At 43.8% G+C, this 19,253-nt stretch overlaps 1 protein-coding gene across 9 annotated transcripts in view; it reads right to left on the reverse strand.

Moving 5' to 3' along the window:
* Positions 1 to 5,072: 5,072 nt before the first annotated feature.
* LOC121536123 (bromodomain adjacent to zinc finger domain protein 2B-like) overlaps positions 5,073 to 19,253 on the reverse strand; it is a 97,876-nt gene continuing 83,695 nt past the window's right edge. For 6 of the 9 annotated variants that reach the window (XM_045206568.1, XM_045206567.1, XM_045206566.1 and 3 more), the window contains 13 exons: positions 18,719 to 18,793; positions 18,181 to 18,409; positions 17,879 to 17,941; positions 17,626 to 17,770; positions 16,721 to 17,412; positions 16,031 to 16,319; positions 15,721 to 15,876; positions 13,327 to 13,487; positions 12,964 to 13,172; positions 8,395 to 8,530; positions 7,255 to 7,577; positions 6,609 to 6,752; positions 5,073 to 6,497 (listed from right to left, as the gene is read on the reverse strand). In XM_045206568.1, the coding sequence (XP_045062503.1) occupies positions 6,341 to 6,497; positions 6,609 to 6,752; positions 7,255 to 7,577; positions 8,395 to 8,530; positions 12,964 to 13,172; positions 13,327 to 13,487; positions 15,721 to 15,876; positions 16,031 to 16,319; positions 16,721 to 17,412; positions 17,626 to 17,770; positions 17,879 to 17,941; positions 18,181 to 18,409; positions 18,719 to 18,793 (2,779 nt within the window). In that variant the 3' untranslated portion in view covers positions 5,073 to 6,340. The remainder of the gene's footprint in view (positions 6,498 to 6,608; positions 6,753 to 7,254; positions 7,578 to 8,394; positions 8,531 to 12,963; positions 13,173 to 13,326; positions 13,488 to 15,720; positions 15,877 to 16,030; positions 16,320 to 16,720; positions 17,413 to 17,625; positions 17,771 to 17,878; positions 17,942 to 18,180; positions 18,410 to 18,718; positions 18,794 to 19,253) is intronic. The other 3 variants (XM_045206569.1, XM_045206562.1, XM_045206563.1) reach the window with 2 other exon arrangements.

Below are 19,253 nucleotides of genomic sequence, written 5' to 3' on the forward strand. Positions count from 1 at the left end.
GTGTCCCATTGAGACACAATGTAAGAACATATTAATGATAATGTTTCAAGGTAAATGGCAAATTATAGAACAAAATATTACTAATAATACGATAAACAGTGTGTCTCGTTAATCAATAGGCCATGTCAATACTGATACACTGAACAGAAATATAAATGCACCATGTGGTCCTCTGTAGCTCAGCTGGTAGAGCACGGCGCTTGTAACGCCAAGGTAGTGGGTTCGATCCCCGGGACCACCCATACACAAAAATGTATGCACGCATGACTGTAAGTCGCTTTGGATAAAAGCGTCTGCTAAATGGCATATTATTATGTAAAGTGTTGGCCCCATGTTTCATGAGCTGAAATAAAACAGCCCAGAAATTGTCCATACACACAAAAAGCTTATTTCGCTCAAATGTTTTGCACACATTTGTTTACATCCCTGTTAGTGAGCATTTCTCATTTGCCAAGATAATCCATCCACCTGACAGGTGTGACTTATCAAGAAGCTGATTAAACAGCATGATCATTATACAGGTGCATCTTGTGCTGGGGACAATAAAAGGCCACTCTAAAATGGGCAGTTTTGTCACACAGATGTCTCAAGTGTTGAGGGAGCATGCAATTGGTGCTGACTGCAGGAATGTCCACCAGAGCTGTAGCCAGAGAATTGAATCATTTCTCTACCAAAAGCCGCCTCCAACAATGTCAGAGAATTTGGCAGTATGTCCAACCGGCCTCACAACCACGTGTGTGGCGGTGTGTGGGCGAGCAGTTTGCTGATGTCAACATTGTGAACAGAGTGCCCCACGGTGGCGGTGGGGTTATGGTATGGGCAGGCACAAGCTACAGGCAACAAACGCAATTGCATTTTATCGATGGCAATTTGAATGCACAGAGATACTGTGACGAGATCCTGAGGCCCATTGTCGTGCCATTCATCCGCCGCCATCATCTCATGTTTCAGCATGATAATGCACGGCTCCATGTCACAAGGATCTGTACACAATTCCTGAAAGCTGAAAATGTCCCAGTTCTTCCATGGCCTGCATACTCACCAGACATGTCACCCATTGAGCATGTTTGGGATGCTCTGGATCGACGCATACGACAGCGTGTTCCAGGTCCCGCCAATGTCCAGCAATTTCGCACAACCACTGAAGAGGATTGGGACAACAGTCCACAATCAACAGCCTGATTAACTCTATGCGAAGGAGATGTGTTGCGCTGTATGAGGCAAATGGTGGTCACACCAGATACTGACTGGTTTTCTGATCCACGCACCTACCTTTTTTTAGGGGGGGTATCTATGACCAACAGATGGTTATCTGTATTCCCAGTCATGTGAAGTCCATAGATTAGGGCCTAATGAATTTATTTCAATGGACTGGTTTCCTTATATGAACTGTAACTGTAAAATCTTTGAAATTGTTGCATGTTACGTTTATATTTTTGTTCAGTATACATCCAGTGCCTTCGGAAAGTATTCAGACCCCTTGACTTCCACATTTTGTTACATTACAGCCTTATTCTAAAACGGATAAAATAAATACAAATCCTCAGCAATCTACACACAATACCCCATAATGACAAAGCGAAAACAGGTTTTTAGACATTTTTGTAAATGTTTACAGTGAGGGAAAAAAGTATTTGATCCCCGGCTCATTTTGTACGTTTGCCCACTGACAAAGACATGATCAGTCTATAATTTTAATGGTAGGTTTATTTGAACAGTGAGAGACAGAATAACAACAACAAAAATCCAGAAAAACGCATGTCAAAAATGTTATAAATTGATTTGCATTTTAATGAGGGAAATAAGTATTTGACCCCTCTGCAAAACATGACTTAGAACTTAGTGGCAAAACCCTTGTTGGCAATCACAGAGGTCAGACGTTTCTTGTAGTTGGCCACCAGTTTTGCACACATCTCAGGAGGGATTTTGTTCCACTCCTCTTTGCAGATCTTCTCCAAGTCATTGAGGCTGACGTTTGGCAACTCGAAACCTTCCGCTCCCTCCACAGATTTTCTATGGGATTAAGGTCTGGAGACTGGCTAGGCCACTCCAGGACCTTAATGTGCCTCTTCTTGAGCCACTCCTTTGTTGCCTTGGCCGTGTGTTTTGGTTCATTGTCATGCTGGAATACCCATCCAAGACCCATTTTCAATGCCCTGGCTGAGGGAAGGAGGTTCTCACCCAAGATTTGACGGAAATGGCCCCGTCCATCGACCCTTTGATGCGGTGAAGTTGTCCTCTCCCCTTAGCAGAAAAACACCCCCAAAGCATAATGTTTCCACCTCCATGTTTGACGGTGGGGATGGTGTTCTTGGGGTCATAGGCAGCATTTCTCCTCCTCCAAACACGGCGAGTTGAGTTGATGCCAAAGAGCTCGATTTTGGTCTCATCTGACCACAACACTTTCACCCAGTTCTCCTCTGAATCATTCAGATGTTCATTGGCAAGGTTCAGACGGCCCTGTATATGTGCTTTCTTGAGCAGGGGGACCATGCGGGCGCTGCAGGATTTCAGTCCTTCACGGCGTAGTGTGTTACCAATTGTTTTCTTGGTGACTATGGTCCCAGCTGCCTTGATATCATTGACAAGATCCTCCCGTGTAGTTCTGGGCTGATTCCTCACCGTTCTCATGATCATTGCAACTCCACGAGGTGAGATCTTGCATGGAGCCCCAGGCCGAGGGAGATTGACAGTTATTTTGTGTTTCTTCCATTTGCGAATAATCGCACCAACTGTTGTCACCTTCTCACCAAGCTGCTTGGCGATGGTCTTGTAGCCCATTCCAGCCTTGTGTAGGTCTACAATCTTGTCCCTGACATCCTTGGAGAGCTCTTTGGTCTTGGTCATGGTGGAGAGTTTGGAATCTGATTGATTGATTGCTTCTGTGGACAGGTGTCTTTTATACAGGTAACAAGCTGAGATTAGGAGCACTCCCTTTAAGAGTGTGCTCCTAATCTCAGCTCGTTACCTGTATAAAAGACACCTGGGAGCCAGAAATCTTTCTGATTGAGAGGAGGTCAAATACTTATTTCCCTCATTAAAATGCAAATCAATTTATAACATTTTTGACATGTGTTTTTCTGGATTTTTGTTGTTGTTATTCTGTCTCTCACTGTTCAAATAAACTTACCATTAAAATTATAGACTGATAATTTATTTGTCAAACGTACAAAATCAGCAGGGAATCAAATACTTTTTTCCCTCACTGTATATCTTTTTTTTATTACAATATTTACATAGGTATTCAGACCCTTTGCTATGAGACTCGAAATTGAGCTCAGGTGTATCCTGTTTCCATTGATCAACCTTGAGATGTTTCTACAACTTGATTGGAGTCCAACTGTGGTAAATTCAATTGACTGGACATGATTTAAAAAGGCACACACTTGTCTATATAAGGTCCCACAGTTGACAGTGCATGTCAGAGCAAAAACCAAGCCATGAGGTCAAAGGAATTGTCCGTAGAGCGCCGAGACAGGATTGTGTCGAGGCACAGATCTGGGGAAGGGTACCAAAACATTTCTGCAGCATTGAAGGTCCCCAAGGACCCAGTGGCCTCCATTATTCTTAAATGGAAGAAGTTTGGAACCACCAAGATTCTTCCTAGATCTGGCCTCCTGGCCACACTGAATAATCAGGGGAGAAAGGCCGTGGTCAGGGAGGTGACCAAGAACCCAATGGTCACTCTGACAGAGCACCAGAGTTCCTCTGTGGAGATGAACGGAGCAAAGTACAGAGATCCTTGATGAAAACCTTCTCCAAAGCGCTCAGGACCTCAGACTGGGGCGAAGGTTCACCTTCCAACAGGACAACGACCCTAAGCACACAGTCAAGACAACGCAGGAGTGGCTCTGGAACAAGTCTCTGAATGTCCTTGAGTGGCCCAGCCAGAGCCCGGACTTGAACCCGATCTAACATCTCTGGAGAGACCAGAAAATAGCTGTGCAGCGACGCTCCCCATCCAACCTGACAGAGCTTGAGAGGCTCTGCAGAGAAGAATGGGAGAAACTCCCCAAATACAGGTGTGTCAAGCTTGTAGTGTCATTTCAGTTATTTTTTTATTTTTATAAATTAGCAAACATTTCTAAAAAACTGTTTTTGCTTTGTCATTATGGGGTATTGTGTGTAGATTGATGAGGTGGAATAAACAATTTAATCAATTTTAGAATAAGGCTGTAACCTAACAAAATGTGGAGAAAGTCAAGGGGTCTGAATACTTTCCAAAGGCACTGTAGGTGATTGGTGATATTTGGGTGTCTGTGAATCTGGAGACAGAGACCCAAGCAATCAATCTCTGCCTTTTTTGTTGAGCGCTCCAACTCCTTTCTACCTCGAATTAGTCCTTTTGGAAGTTTTTCTTGGAATGCCCTTCTCATGATTTTTGTCATTGTTGTTGAGCACCCCTCCTTTCCTTTGTTTGCTAAAAGCGAGAACTCTGATATAGAATCTCTTTAGACAAATCTAGTAATAATGACATTGACAATGACATTGCTAAATACCAGGCCTACAGTATGTTTTGTACTGAGTGTACAAAACAGTAGGAACACCTCTTTCCATGACAGACTGACCAGGTGAAAGCTGTGATTCCTTATTGATGTCACTTGTTAAATCCACTTCAATCAGTGTAGCTGAAGGGGAGACAGGTTAAATAAGGATTTGTAAGACATGGATTGTGTATGTGTGCCATTCAGAGGTTGAATGGGCAAGACAAAATATTTAAGTGCCTTTGAACGTGGTATGGTAGGTTTGAGTGTGTCAAGATCTGCAACGCTGCTGGGTTTTTCACGCTCAACAGTTTCCCGTGTGTATCAAGAATGGTCATCCAGCCAACTTGACACAACTGTGGGAAGCATTGGAGTCAACATGGGCCAGCATCCCTGTGGAATGCTTTCGACACCTTGCCTCGACGAATTGAGGCTGTTCTGAGGGCAAAAGGGGGTGCAACTCAATATCAGGAAGGTGTTCTTAATGTTTTGTACACTCAGTGTATAGGTATGTTCTAAGAGGACAAAGCCTAGATATCCTACCAACATAAATGTTTGTAGTATGGAAATATGACGGAACGCAAAATACAGAGTTGAAAAAGATCATTTTTATTAGATCCGTGCCCCACACACTAGTGAAAAATAATGCTCCTACAAAATAATTATACTTTTCCCCACAATATTCATAAATAAAATAACTTCCAAGAACTCTGACTCAGGTACAAAAAGAACTGCTCTACATGCCACCAGTAGGCCATGACACACAGCAAGATTCAAACACAGTGGTTATTACAAACGTCCTGTGTCCTTGGGTCTGTGGGAAAGCAAATGGAGAGAACTGCTTTTATGAAAGGTACTGTGCATCGCAATGGATTCTATACTGATGATATTCATGTCAGAATTCAGAGTTGACATTTTGTATACTGGTATACACACACACACACACACACACACACACACACTCACAAAGGAATACTAAACCAAAAGATTGAAATAATATCCTCCACACACTTTTGTAGGGGAAGGAACTACCCAGATTGAAGAGACCACAGTGTTTGCAGAGGTTATACATTACAGGTTATATACATGTATTTATCACTTAAGACTGAAATTAAACGCTACAATCATAGGCATAAACAATATCGGATTTCTTGTAACAATACTGTATGTACACATATTACAAACAATACTTAATATTAACATTAATGAACAGTATATACAGATGTGTCATTGCTGCCTCACTGTCCGTGTGAAGTTAGCGAGCAATGCAAACATACATGGAAATGCAGTGTTACAGTATTAACGTCATGAATCTTGTGGTACCTTGGAGGCACAGAGCAGTGTAAACAATTCCTTTTTTTTCTCTTGGCTTTTGTTTTATGTCCAAAAAACATTCTGTAAGATTTGTTAAAGCAGTTTAGCTTTTTTCTTCCTTTTCTTAGAAAACTAAGACTGAACCATTTTCACTCATGAATAATAATTGACAAAATTAAATACATTCACTTTAATATTAATGATAAAAAACTATAAGTACAGTTAGTTGGAAAGTTTTTGTTCCCAGTTACAGCTCTGATGTGGTTTCTTCTAGGAAATGGTATTGCACTTTAAAAACACCCACCCCTTTTGAAACCCTTTGGATGCATTTCTCTGCTAAAGAAAACCCCCAGCATTCTACTGTATATCAGTGAAGTGAATGTGTAGATTTAAAATTATAAATTAATTTAGGTTCCCTGGTTGCTGATGGAGAGACTTGAGCCTGAAGTCTTGAAGACGATCTTCAGACCAATCCAGGTGCTCTGCTTGTGGTTCCTGCTGGTCCCATACAGCATAGTGAGGATAAAGTAGTTAAAACAAGCCTAGTTGGTTTGTTTTAACAGCTCAGTCCATCTCTTCTCAAAAAAACTCCTCATGTTATGTCCGGCTCGCCCAATGTCCGAATTGTCTTCATTAAACCTTTCGCAGTTATCAAACACCAAGTTGACGTCGATTATAAACGTCTCGAGGTTCAAGTACCTGTAAATTGACACATAACATTTAATTATGACATTTATGAGACAGAATCATATAGGTATCAGACACACTGTATGCAGATCATTTTTCATACTAATATTGTATGGTACGTACTGGCTGTTGACAAGCTTCTCTCGGATAGTGTAGAAGTCCATGGGTTTCCTGATGACTTTCTTGTAGCCAGGGACAGATTTGGGGTTGACAGGGTTCAGGAAGGGCCAGGCATCCTGGTGACCCTCCAGCTCAACCAGGAGCACCCTATAGAGAACAAGGAGTCAACAAATCGATGAACCTCAGATGAACTATGGTACAGCATGGAAATGCATTACACACTACAGCAGCTAGTGTATGTTAGCCTGAGTACCAGCCTGTTTATGATACCATGGCAACTGGGGCCGGGACGTTAACAGTATCACGATACTCGTTAGTATCGTGGCAAGGAAACAAAACAGGAAGCAGATTTAATTTCTTTAGGAAAACAGCCCTAATGTTGCACACAATAGTTTACATAGAGCAGGTTTTTAAAGGACCAAAGACTTAGTTCTGCGTCAGGTTTTCATTTTTGCCATGGAAAAAATATTGCGACACAGCCCTATTGCCAACTCCCCGTCACTCATTGTCATGCCAAACATGTTTGTCTTGACAATGACCGCAATGGAGTTGGCAAGCACTCAAACAGATCTGGGACCAGTGTAAGTGTATGTCACTTACTGGGTCAATATATTATTATAATAATGGTGCAACCGCAGTCATTCTGTACCTGCACAACATCAGATCCTTTTCATTGTCTCTGGCTGATGTGGCCGTCTTAGCCTTCTTCACACAGATGGGACTACTGTCTTGCTTGGACTGGTTGGTAGCTGGGCTCCCCTCTCTTGGGCTCTTCCTCTTTTTGGGCTCTTTGCTCCCTTTCTTTGGCGTGCTGCTGCTGGTGCTGGCAGCATCGTCCTCAGAGACCTCTCCGCTGGCTACAGATGAAGGTTTCCTGCTCCGTTTTACCTCAGTGGTTCTCTTCCCTCCTCGCCCGGCTGCTCCCGCTCGGCTCTGCTGCGGCTTCTTATTCTTGGGGGATTGACCGCTCGCCTGAATGACACAAAATATGCTGAGTGGAGGCATTTCGCATTTACGGAGGATCACACTTGTCATTGATGAATTTAATTAATATGAGGGTGCGGTGAGATACCCAATGGGTTGGACCATACTTTTCTCGTCAATCATTTAGAAAAATGTTTTACTTAAACTGGAAATCAAATTATCATCGTTAAGACAGTGGAAGAATCAAATGCATTATTATTTAAATATTGAAAAGGTGTGGGCGACAGAAAAACAGAATAGCTCAATTTGAAAGCCATATGGCATAGTCTTACAAGTACTGGAGATAGATACGGTGGGAACATGTGGGTCTGGGCAGGTGTGATGTCATTGTTTGTGTACATCTGTCTGTTGTCTGTATATGTTTATACAGTGAGCTCCAGAAGTATTGGGACAGTGACGCATTATTTGTTGTTTTGGCTCTGTACTCCAGCACTTTGGATTTGAAATGATACAATGACTGAGGTTAAAAGTGCAGACTGTCTTTAATTTGTTTTGGTTGTGTTTCAGATTATTTTGTGCCTAATAGAAATGTATGGTAAATAATGTATTGTGTCATTTTGGAGTTACTTTTATTTTAAATAAGAATATAATATGTTTCTAAACACTTCTACATTCAATTTTTATTTACAATAAAAGTGACTCCAGAATGACACAATACATTATTTACCATTCATTTCTATTGGGCACAAAATAATCTGAAACACTACCAAAACAAACAGCAAATGCACCCAACAAGTTTGTAGAGTCAAAAGCATGGGGTCTGAATACATTTCCGAAATGCACTGTACTTCAAATAAACACGTACCACTTTCATGATGGATCTCTCCCAGGCAATGGACTTCTGGAGCTGCTGGATGCAGAGAGACAGTTGGGCGGCGCTGCGGACCTCGCCCATGGCCTTGCGCCATGCCTTCATGCCCGGGGCCAGTTCCTCTTCCCCCCTGAGAGGATGTAGACAGACAAAGTGATCAGAGGACCAGCCACTCACAACATCACAAAGAACAATCAGAAACACTGCCAACAGCAGTGCACAGAAAGCCACGAGAGTGAAAGAGTGTTTTGGTCAAAGTAGACATGGTTAAGAGATACTGTACAAGACCCCACAGACCAGGTGACTGACCTGCTTCATAGTAGGGATGGGCATTTGACATTATTTCACTATTAGAATAATATCATGACATTAGTTCAAATATCCAGGTAGTCGAAAAAAAGCTCTCATCTCTCTTGACCAATTAGAATGACGCAAATGCACATGGCAGAGGTAAACAGCGGACCGGCTGTTTTTCTCCGGTAGTTTTTCGCTAAAGCAAGTTGGCAGGTAGCCTAGCGGTTTAGAGCGTTGGGCCAGTAACCGAAAGGTCGCTGGTTCTAATCCCCGAGCAGACTTGGTGAAAAATCTATAATTGTGCCCTTGAGCAAGGCACTTAACCCTAATTGCTCATGTAAGTCGGTCTGGATAAGAGCATCTGGTAAATGACTAGTCTGATTTTCACCATTATAGAATCGATAGTTACAAAAATGTTATCTGGTGAGTGTTTTCCATTGATTTGTGTCAGGTCTTGTGGAAACTCTTAGGTGTGCACCTGTAATTGCTATTTGAAGTGGGGAAAATAGCATACCGATGTCAGCTCAGACTGTAGGGCTAAATGCGCAGCCGTAGCTCAACACACAGTTATAAAAACTACATTCAAATGTTTGTTTAATTAAAGGAAGTCTTTAAAATGTCATGGTATAACCTTGTAGGTAACAATATCACTCATAGATACAGTTGAAGTCAGAAGTTTACATACACTTAGGTTGGAGTCATTAAAACTCGTTTTTCATCCACTCCACAAATTTCTTGTTAACAAACTATAGTTTTGGCAAGTCAGTTAGGACATCTATTTTGTGCATGACACAAGTAATTTTTCCAACAATTGTTTACAGACAGATTATTTCACTGTATCACAATTCCAGTGGGTCAGAAGTTTACATACACTAAGTTGACTGTGTCGTTAAACAGCTTGTAAAATTCCAGAAAATGATGTCATGGCTTTAGAAGCTTCTGATAGGCTAATTGACATAATTTGAGTCAATTGGAGGTGTACATGTGGATGTATTTCAAGGCCTACCTTCAAACTCAGTGCCTCTTTGCTTGACATCATGGGAAAATCAAAAGAAATCAGCCAAGACCTCAGAAATCAAATTGTAGACCTCCACAAGTCTGGTTCATCCTTGGGAGCAATTTCCAAACGCCTGAAGGTACCGCGTTCATTTGTACAAACAATAGTACGCAAGCATAAACACCATGGGACCATGCAGCCATCATACCGCTCAGGAAGGAGACGCGTTCTGTCTCCTAGAGATGAACGTACTTCGGTGCGAAAAGTGCAAATCAATCCCAGAATAACAGCAAAGGACCTTGTGAAGATGCTGGAGGAAACAGGTACAAAAGTATCTATATCCACAGTAAAACAAGTCCTATATCAACATAACCTAAAAGGCAGCTCAGCAAGGAAGAAACCACTGCTCCAAAACCACCATAAAAAAGCCAGACTACGGTTTGCAACTGCACATGGGGACAAAGATCGTACTTTTTGGAGAAATGTCCTCTGGTCTGATGAAACAAAAATAGAACTGTTTGGCCATAATGACCATCGTTATTTTTGGAGGAAAGGAGGGGGTGGGGGGCCTTGCAAGCCGAATAACCCCATCCCAACCGTGAAGCATGGGGGTGGCAGCATCATGCTGTGGGGGTGCTTTGCTGCAGGAGGGTCTGGTGCACTTCACAAAATAAATGGCATCATGAGTGGAAGGAAAATTATGTGGATATATTGAAGCAACCTCTCAAGACATCAGTCAGGAAGTTAAAGCTTGGTCGCAAATGGGTCTTCCAAATGGACAATGACCCCAAGCATACTTCCAAAGTTGTGGCAAAATGGCTTAAGGACAACAAAGTCAAGGTATTAGAGTGGCCATCACAAAGCCCTGACCTCAATCCTATAGAACATTTGTGGGCAGAACTGAAAAAGCGTGTGCGAGCAAGGAGGCCTACAAACCTGACTCAGTTACACCAGCACTGTCAGGAGGAATGGGCCAAAATTCACCCAATTTATTGTGGGAAGCTTGTGGAATTCTACCCGAAACGTTTGACCCAAGTTAACCAATTTAAAGGCAATGCTACCAAATACTAATTGAGTGTATGTCAACTTCTGACCCACTGGGAATGTGATGAAATAAATAAAAGCTTAAATAAATCACTCTACTATTTTTCTGACATTTCAATTTCTTAAAATAAAGTGGTGATCCTAACTGACCTAAGACAGGGAATTTTTACTAGGATTAAATGTCAGGAATTATGAAAAACTGAGTTTAAATGTATTTGCCTAAGGTGTACAGTGAGGGAAAAAAGTATTTGATCCCCTGCTGATTTTGTACGTTTTCCCACTGACAAAGACATGATCAGTGTATCATTTTAATGGTAGGTTTATTTGAACAGTGAGAGACAGAATAACAACAGAAAAATCCAGAAAAATGCATGTCAAAAATGTTATAAATTGATTTGAATTTTAATGAGGGAAATAAGTATTTGACCCCTCTGCAAAACATGACTTAGTACTTGGTGGCAAAACCCTTGCTGGCAATCACAGAGGTCAGACGTTTCTTGTAGTTGGCCACCAGGTTTGCACACATCTCAGGAGGGATTTTGTCCCACTCCTCTTTGCAGATCTTCTCCAAGTCATTAAGGTTTCAAGTCATTAAGGTTGACTTCAGCTCCCTCCACATATTTTCTATGGGATTAAGGTCTGGGGACTGGCTAGGCCACTCCAGGACCTTAATGTGCTTCTTCTTGAGCCACTCCTTTGTTGCCTTGGCTGTGTGTTTTGGGTCATTGTCATGCTGGAATACCCATCCACGACCCATTTTCAATGCCCTGGCTGAGGGAAGGAGGTTCTCACCCTAGATTTGACAGTACATTGCCCCGTCCATCGTCCCTTTGATGAGGTGAAGTTGTCCTGTCCCCTTAGCAGAAAAACACCCCCAAAGCATAATGTTTCCACCTCCATATTTGACGGTGGGGATGGTGTTCTTGGGGTCATAGGCAGCATTCCTCCTCCTCCAAACACGGCGAGTTGAGTTGATGCCAAATAGCTCCATTTTGGTCTCATCTGACCACACCACTTTCACCCAGTTCTCCTCTTAATCATGCAGATGTTCATTGGCAAACTTCAGACGGGCATGTATATGTGCTTTCTTTAGCAGGGGGACCTTGCGGGCGCTGCAGGATTTCAGTCCTTCACGGCGTAGTGTGTTACCAATTGTTTTCTTGGTGACTATGGTCCCAGCTGCCTTGAGATCATTGACAAGATCCTCCTGTGTAGTTCTGGGCTGATTCCTCACCGTTCTCATGATCATTGCAACTCCACGAGGTGAGATCTTGCATGGAGCCCCAGGCCGAGGGAGATTGACAGTTCTTTTGTGTTTCTTCCATTTGCGAATAATCACACCAACTGTTGTCACCTTCTCACCAAGCTGCTTGGCGATGGTCTTGTAGCCCATTACAGCCTTGTGTAGGTCTACAATCTTGTCCCTGACATCCTTGGAGAGCTCTTTGGTCTTGGCCATGGTGGAGAGTTTGGAATCTGATTGATTGATTGCTTCTGTGGACAGGTGTCTTTTATACAGGTAACAAGCTGAGATTAGGAGCATTCCCTTTAAGAGTGTGCTCCTAATCTCAGCTCGTTACCTGTATAAAAGACACATGGGAGCCAGAAATCTTTCTGATTGAGAGGGGTCAAATACTTATTTCCCTCATTAAAATGCTAATCAATTTATAACATTTGTGACATGCGTTTTTCTGGATTATTTTTTTGTTATTCTGTCTCTCACTCTCAAAATTATAGACTGATCATTTCTTTGTCAGTGGGCAAACGTACAAAATCAGCAGGGGATCAAATACTTTTTTCCCCTCACTGTATGTAAACTTCCGACTTCAACTGTACATTCAGGCTGCCGTGGTGAGTCAATGAGTTGACATAGAACCACGGTTACCAGTGTGATGCAGAGCTACAGTAAAGACTGGCTTCCAAAGAGACAGATACAACCACCTACATTAAGGGACATCACAAACGAAGCAAAACCACAACGCACACATCAGCAAAAGAGAGGAGGGAGAGAGAAACAGGCAAGACAGCGAAATAACAAAATAGGCTCCAGTGAAGCAGAGGGAAGCCCAACGAAGTGTTCAAATGGGAATCTGGATGAACCTACCCTTCACCATTACTACTAGATTACTTCTTCACTACTAGATGGTGTGGGAGCAGGGACAGTGAATGTACCCAGCACATTATCCAGTTTGACCTGAATGGTGGTACTTAAGGGGCTCTTCGGGTACCTTCGCTCGATGTTCCTCTCCAGCTCGGCTAGCCGTGTTACAGCTATATCTAGGGGGTTGTTCACGCGCCGCACCAGGCTGCAGCCGCCGTTGGCCTCCTTCTCCCCTGCAGGCTGCTCCTCTCCTGCTAGAAGCAGCTTAGTGAAGGGCTTGTGTTCATGGTAGACCAGTTCCTCTCTCTCTGACTGGGGCTCAGGATACATCCAACCCTGGGAGGAAATAGGAAGTGAAAAACAACAGTAGTTTGTGTGTGCGTGCTGAAGGAAGGAACACTTTATTCAGCGTAGTCTTTCATCATTGCAGATAGATTCCTTCTCCACTACATACCACATGGATACAGTGCTATAAAAGGATGTACTGTACCTTGACCTGCAGGCTGGCCGAAGTGACCTTCCTCTCCAGCTCCTCCACCTGCTGCAGCACAGCGATGTCCATCTCCATGGCCTGCTCCTCCACACACCAGCTCTCCACTGTCTCCTCGCCCATCCCGTTCTCCTCCAGCTTGGACTTGTCTATCACCGCCGCTGAAGAGAGGGAGGGAGGGAGGGAGGGAGGGAGGGAGGGAGGGAAAGAGAGGGAGGGAAAGGGAGATACACAGAGAGAGACAGAGACACAGAGAGAGACAGAGACACAGAGAGAGAGAGAGAAAGAGAGACAGAGAGCGAGAGAGACAGAGACAGAGAGAGAGACAGAGAGAGAGAGAGACAGAGAGAGAGACAGAGAGAGAGACAGAGAGAGAGAGAGAGAGAGAGAGACAGAGAGAGACAGAGACAGAGAGACAGAGAGCGAGAGACAGAGAGCGAGAGACAGAGACAGAGAACGAGAGAGACAGAGACAGGTTAATAGGGATCAACTCAAGACCCCCCAAAACACATTGTTTTCTAAAACCAAGTTTACTACAGTTATTGTATCTTAGTATGTACTGTGAAGTTTGAGAAGGATATTTTCTAATATAGGGATGCAGTGTTTCCCCTGCCATTTGTATTGGGGCGGCGGGCTCCCCTTCTTAGCTCTGTAGAGATGCATGCAGACAATCTTCAGTTTAGAATATATTTGGCATCGAAGTTACAGAATTCAAAGCCGTCAGACAGCATCATTCAATCACGCCAACATGCTGTAAGTGATTGTGAACCTAAGGAATGGTGGTAAAGATCATGTTAGCTCTGAATGATGCATCTGAACAGTCCACTCTCTCCCTGCAGTGTGTTGACATTTCAGTATAATTTTAAAACCAAGGTCATGCATGCTACCACATCATTAAAGGTCAGATTTAAAGAGTCACAAGATACTTTGGACATCTATAAGGACTCATTTTGAAATGGCACTCTATTCCCTTTATAGTGCACTGTATCACCCTATTCTGTATCACCCTATTCTGTATCACCCTATCACCCAATCACCCTGTTTTTCTTCCGGATTAGTCCAACATGGTCGCGTCCTTATGATTTACGATATAGTCAAGCTGCAAAAAACTTGAAAACATGCAAATCAAAGAAATAGTCAAGTGGAATGTACGGGTGTCTATGCTGTACGCTTTCGGTATATGGACATTGCTCGGCACATACGGATATTATCAGTACATGGGGCGCAATGAAGAAAAGCCAGTCAAAGAAGAGAAGGAGGAAGAACCTCCAAATCCTAGAGAAGTGACTATCCAGAGTGCCCACATGAAAACCACCATCATATACAAAGAAAACTTTGTTCCTTATTCTACAAGGATCTACAATTTTGTCAGCTCGCTCAGTGGGGACTCGGCATCGGCAGGCAGCCAAGACAATACAAAGTAATGGTGAAAATGTACATGGACAGATGCCATTGCCTGCCTAGGCCATCATGCCTAGGCTACCACATTTGAGATGTGTGTAGCTAAATACTTAGTGTTAATTCCTATCTTGTAAATTGTACTTTGATTATATCTCTGTGTGTAAAATACACTGATTTAAATGATTTGTTACTTGTACAATTAATTTAAATACCACAGTATCCCTCTGTTCGAGAACCACTCTGCAAGCCTTGAAACCCTCTCAACCTACACTGCATACATTCTCAATGCGATGTGGCAGTGATAACCTGTCCTGTGCATTGCTGCTGTATTACATTAAATCCAAATTTTGTAAACATCTGAAATAGGAGCATAACCTTTATACCACTAGCAGAGTGTCTGACAAGCTGGCCTATATCATGCATGATTTTCAGGACTTCAAGATAAATCAATACTTCTGTCAAATACACTTGATTTGTAAATTAAGCGCAACTGCTTCTTAAATGTTTGCTATCATCTGTGATCACAGTAATGTTATATCCATTTATCTGAGGATGTCCTCTACACATTAGCCTATTATGATTTGTGGATTATGATTACATTGGGGGAGTACCAGTACCACTCACCACTTTTTAATTGGAGACAACTGTTAGCAGTAAAATAGTTTACTGTTGAAAATGTTCATGATTTGAAGAGGGATTTCAACAACTTTTGGAGGGTAGCACAATTGGCCCAGCGTCGTCCAGGGTAGGGGAGGGAATGGCCGGCAGGGGATGTAGCTCAGTTGGTAGAGCATGGCGTTTGCAACGCCAGGGTTGTGGGTTCGATAAAATAATGTATGCGCTAACTGTAAGTCGCTCTGGATAAGAGCGTCTGCTAAATGACTAAAATGTCAAATGTATTCCCTATGGGCCCTGGTCAAAAGTAGTGCACTTTATAAGGAATTGGGTGTCATTTGAGAATTCTATGTGTTAACCCTAGTCTAAACCACTCACCATCTCTGTTTTTGGCGCAGGCCTGTGCAATGTACTCCATGTGTTTCTGGATCTGTTTCTGCAGGGCCCGCTCTCTGATACCTCTGCTGTGTAAGGCCTTGACCAGGCTCCTCAACTCCTCCATGTCTGCCACTCTCCACCAGCCTGATAGCATCTCTGCAACACACACACACACGTAAGTTAATAAGACTTCTGTAAATAAAATCCATGACAACACATAATGAAAATTCTTGGCAGCCACTTAAAATCCTGAATGTGTTGTGTCATCTCCCATCTTTCCTATCAGCGGGTGACAGTGTGCCATGCTTACCCTCTGGGATGGGCAGTGGGTCGGGGTAGTCCTGGGTCTTGGCCACCTCCACCACAGGGGACGGGGCAGAGGGGGGCTTCTCTCCAGGGGGCACTGGGGACTCACTCTTGCTGCTGGAGAGGCTGGCTGCTGCCAGGAAGGGGTTGCCATTACCCTCCACATGGTGGTAGGCAGCGCCCAGCATGGAGGGGGGCAGTGGACTAGTTGAGAAGGGCAGGGTGGGGATCATCATGCCACCGGGCCATCCACAGAATGGCAGACCCATCATATGGACACCAGACTTCACCTGCTTGGAGGAGTTCATGAACCAGAGAATTGCACAGACAGTGGTGAGGAGTGTGAATGTTATGTAGCAGATCTTGGTTCACTGACAACTAGCACAAATGCCGTCTATAAATAAAGCTATAATAAAAAGGAACATTGCTAAAGAATAAAATCAGACATGAACATAAGGGGGTCGTTTCCTAGAGACAGATTAAGCCTAATCCAGGACTAAAAAGCATTCAAAAAATGGAGATGCTCCATGCTTTTGAGTCCAGGACAGGCACTCATGTGTCCGGGAAATCAGTACTTACGATATGGGACAACATCAAAAGCCTGCCTGGTATGCCTGTCATTAGCAATATGCTTACACCATGTTAACAATAATCCTAGAGGATCAGAGATGGAGATATGGTGCAGGGCCTCTACCTGGAGAGCTGAAAAGGAGAAGTTATTGATCCCGGTGGCGGGGTTGCTGGGGCTGGCTGAGGTGGAGGCTAGGGGATGAGGGGACAGGGAGGAGGAGGCCGGGGGGGTGGTGGTGGAGCTGGTGGTGACAGACGACTCGTCACACGGGGAGCGGGGCAGCAGGCTGAACCAGTGGCAGCTCTTCTCCGTCAGCACCCTGAATAGCTGGTCATTGGGCTGGAGCTGCTGCTGCTGGGGGCTGGAGGACTTCTTCCCTGGGCCGCTGCTGAGGTAGCGCGGGCTGAGGAGGGCTGTGGAAAGCTCCGCTTTCACCTCTGAACACAGCGGAGAGGGAGCTGCACAGGGGTTGCTGGGTAGTGTAGTCTGAGTGGTGGGGCGGATAGGGGAGGATACTTTGGTGGGGAATTTGGCTGGATTACAGCTCAGACTGTGAGGGTGGTTGTCTGAGTCCGGGGACATCTTGGCCACGTCCAGGAGTTTGCTGAGTTTGGAGAAGGAACCAGGCTTCTGGAGGAAGAGGTTGAGGGTGTGTTTGTCTGGTGTGTCGGTGTGCCTGTCACTACTACCCTCCAGGGTGGACGCCCCTAGCCTCCCCTTCACCTCCTGTGGCCTCCTTTCCACCTCCTCCTCCTTCACCTGGACCAGCTCTGTGCTCCTCAGTCTCTCTCTCTCCTTCTCCAGCTCCTCTGCTCCTGGAAAATATAGTAATATTATTAACCACAGTTATAGAAAGTGAGATACCCAAATTCACGTGTATCATATATAGACCGATCTGAAGCCATGTCACAAGAAGAAGAAGCTGAATTGGGTTAGCCAAATGAACTATAATATCCCAATAGTAAGTTGATAAAGTAAGTAGAAACAAGTGTGGTGCCTGTATGTCATGTCAGTGTTTTAAGTCTCACCTTCGCCACTCTCCATACCCTCCACAAAGATGCCCCCACACTGTGGCAGCACCCAGTAACGGCGCTTGTAGCGGTCCTGGCCGAACATCATGGAGCGCAACGAGTGGGACGACTCAAACAGCTTCCGTCTGATCTGACTCTGTTGCTAGAGAGAGAAAACACAAATGGTATCAAGGCTGAGGTCTTTTCTGCCCGGAAACTGACCCTCATAAAAAACTCCCTCTGATCCCATTGGGTATCAAAATCCCTTTACCTTGGTTAATTTGTCGATCTGTTTCTCCAGCTCCTCTACACTGGCTGTCTGGTCTCCATCATACTAGATGGAAAGATCACATTCATTTGACACCAGAGGAGTGGCTGACATTTACAATAGACAAACAATGACTAAGGTTGTGTCCCAAATGACATCCTATTCACTATGTAGTGCACTACTTTTGACTAGGGCTCTGGTAAAAAGTAGTGCACTAAAGTGAATAGGTTGCCATTTGGGACAAATCCATTGTCATTTGGTTCAGTGGCTAGATCCTGTGGAAAGGTGACAATTTCCTCACTGACCTCATCCTCCACTTTCTTCCCTTTCTTCCCTCGCTCCTCCTCCTCCTCCTCCTCATCGTCTTCATCCCCCTGGTCCTCGCTGTCCTCGTCATCATCCTCGTCCTCCTCGCTGTCCCCTCCTTTCCTCTTGCGTTTGCGTCCTGGGGTGGGTGTACCAAGGGACTGGGTTTCCTCTCCCCCCACACTGCTGTCCCTCTTCCCCGTCTTCTTTGCATGGATGGTCCTCAGCCTGGAACAAGACAACCATCAGGAGGATAAGAGTGCCAAATGTTTTCCTAAGCTTTAGTATCTACTCTACTATATAAAAACATTTGAAAAGCTTAAACATTAAAAACATTCCAATCAAATCCACATTTATTTGAAGTGGAATTTCAAACAAGTCTGTCACAATACAAAATAACAAATTGGAGGGACAACAGCAAATTCTGTTATGATATCTTTCATTTTTCACTGAACACCCATTAGGTAATACAGGTCTATTAATGCATGTCCACACAGCCTTCTCCTGAGTGCTCCTTGAGATGGCTCAGGTGCTCACTTGCGAAGTGTGCCCTCGATGACCCACTTGTCCCGTCGCAGGTTGGTCATGTGATCGATGTTCTTGTCGATCTCACTGCAAAGAAGCACGAAGCACCAATTATAGATAGATCGACTTTGTTAAACAATGCAAAAAAGGTGAAGTAAGGTTTTAGTTGCACAATTTTACTTGAGCAACAAGATTGTATTTTAAAGCATTGCCAGTTGTCACATAATCTACCTCATGCAACCCAATGAAACGCTCCATGACAACACAACTCTTTCTTTTGATATTAGAGGTAGAACACAAAAAATGCAAGTCCCAATTAATAAAACAGTACTATGTCCAGCAAAACCCGCTTTATGCTCAAAGATGAGTGATACAGGCATCAATCAGCAAAACAAATCTGTGCTCAGAATAACATTGGGCTATATTCAATCCACATCGCGTGATTTACATTTAAAGGCAATGCTTTAGCGGAGACTGCATTCACGGTAAATGCTGTATATGTCGGCTCAGTCGGAAACTACCTTTAGATTTCTATTGCGGAATCTGT

Source organism: Coregonus clupeaformis, chromosome 23 (assembly GCF_020615455.1).
Source record: "Coregonus clupeaformis isolate EN_2021a chromosome 23, ASM2061545v1, whole genome shotgun sequence".
Classification (NCBI taxonomy): domain Eukaryota; kingdom Metazoa; phylum Chordata; class Actinopteri; order Salmoniformes; family Salmonidae; genus Coregonus; species Coregonus clupeaformis.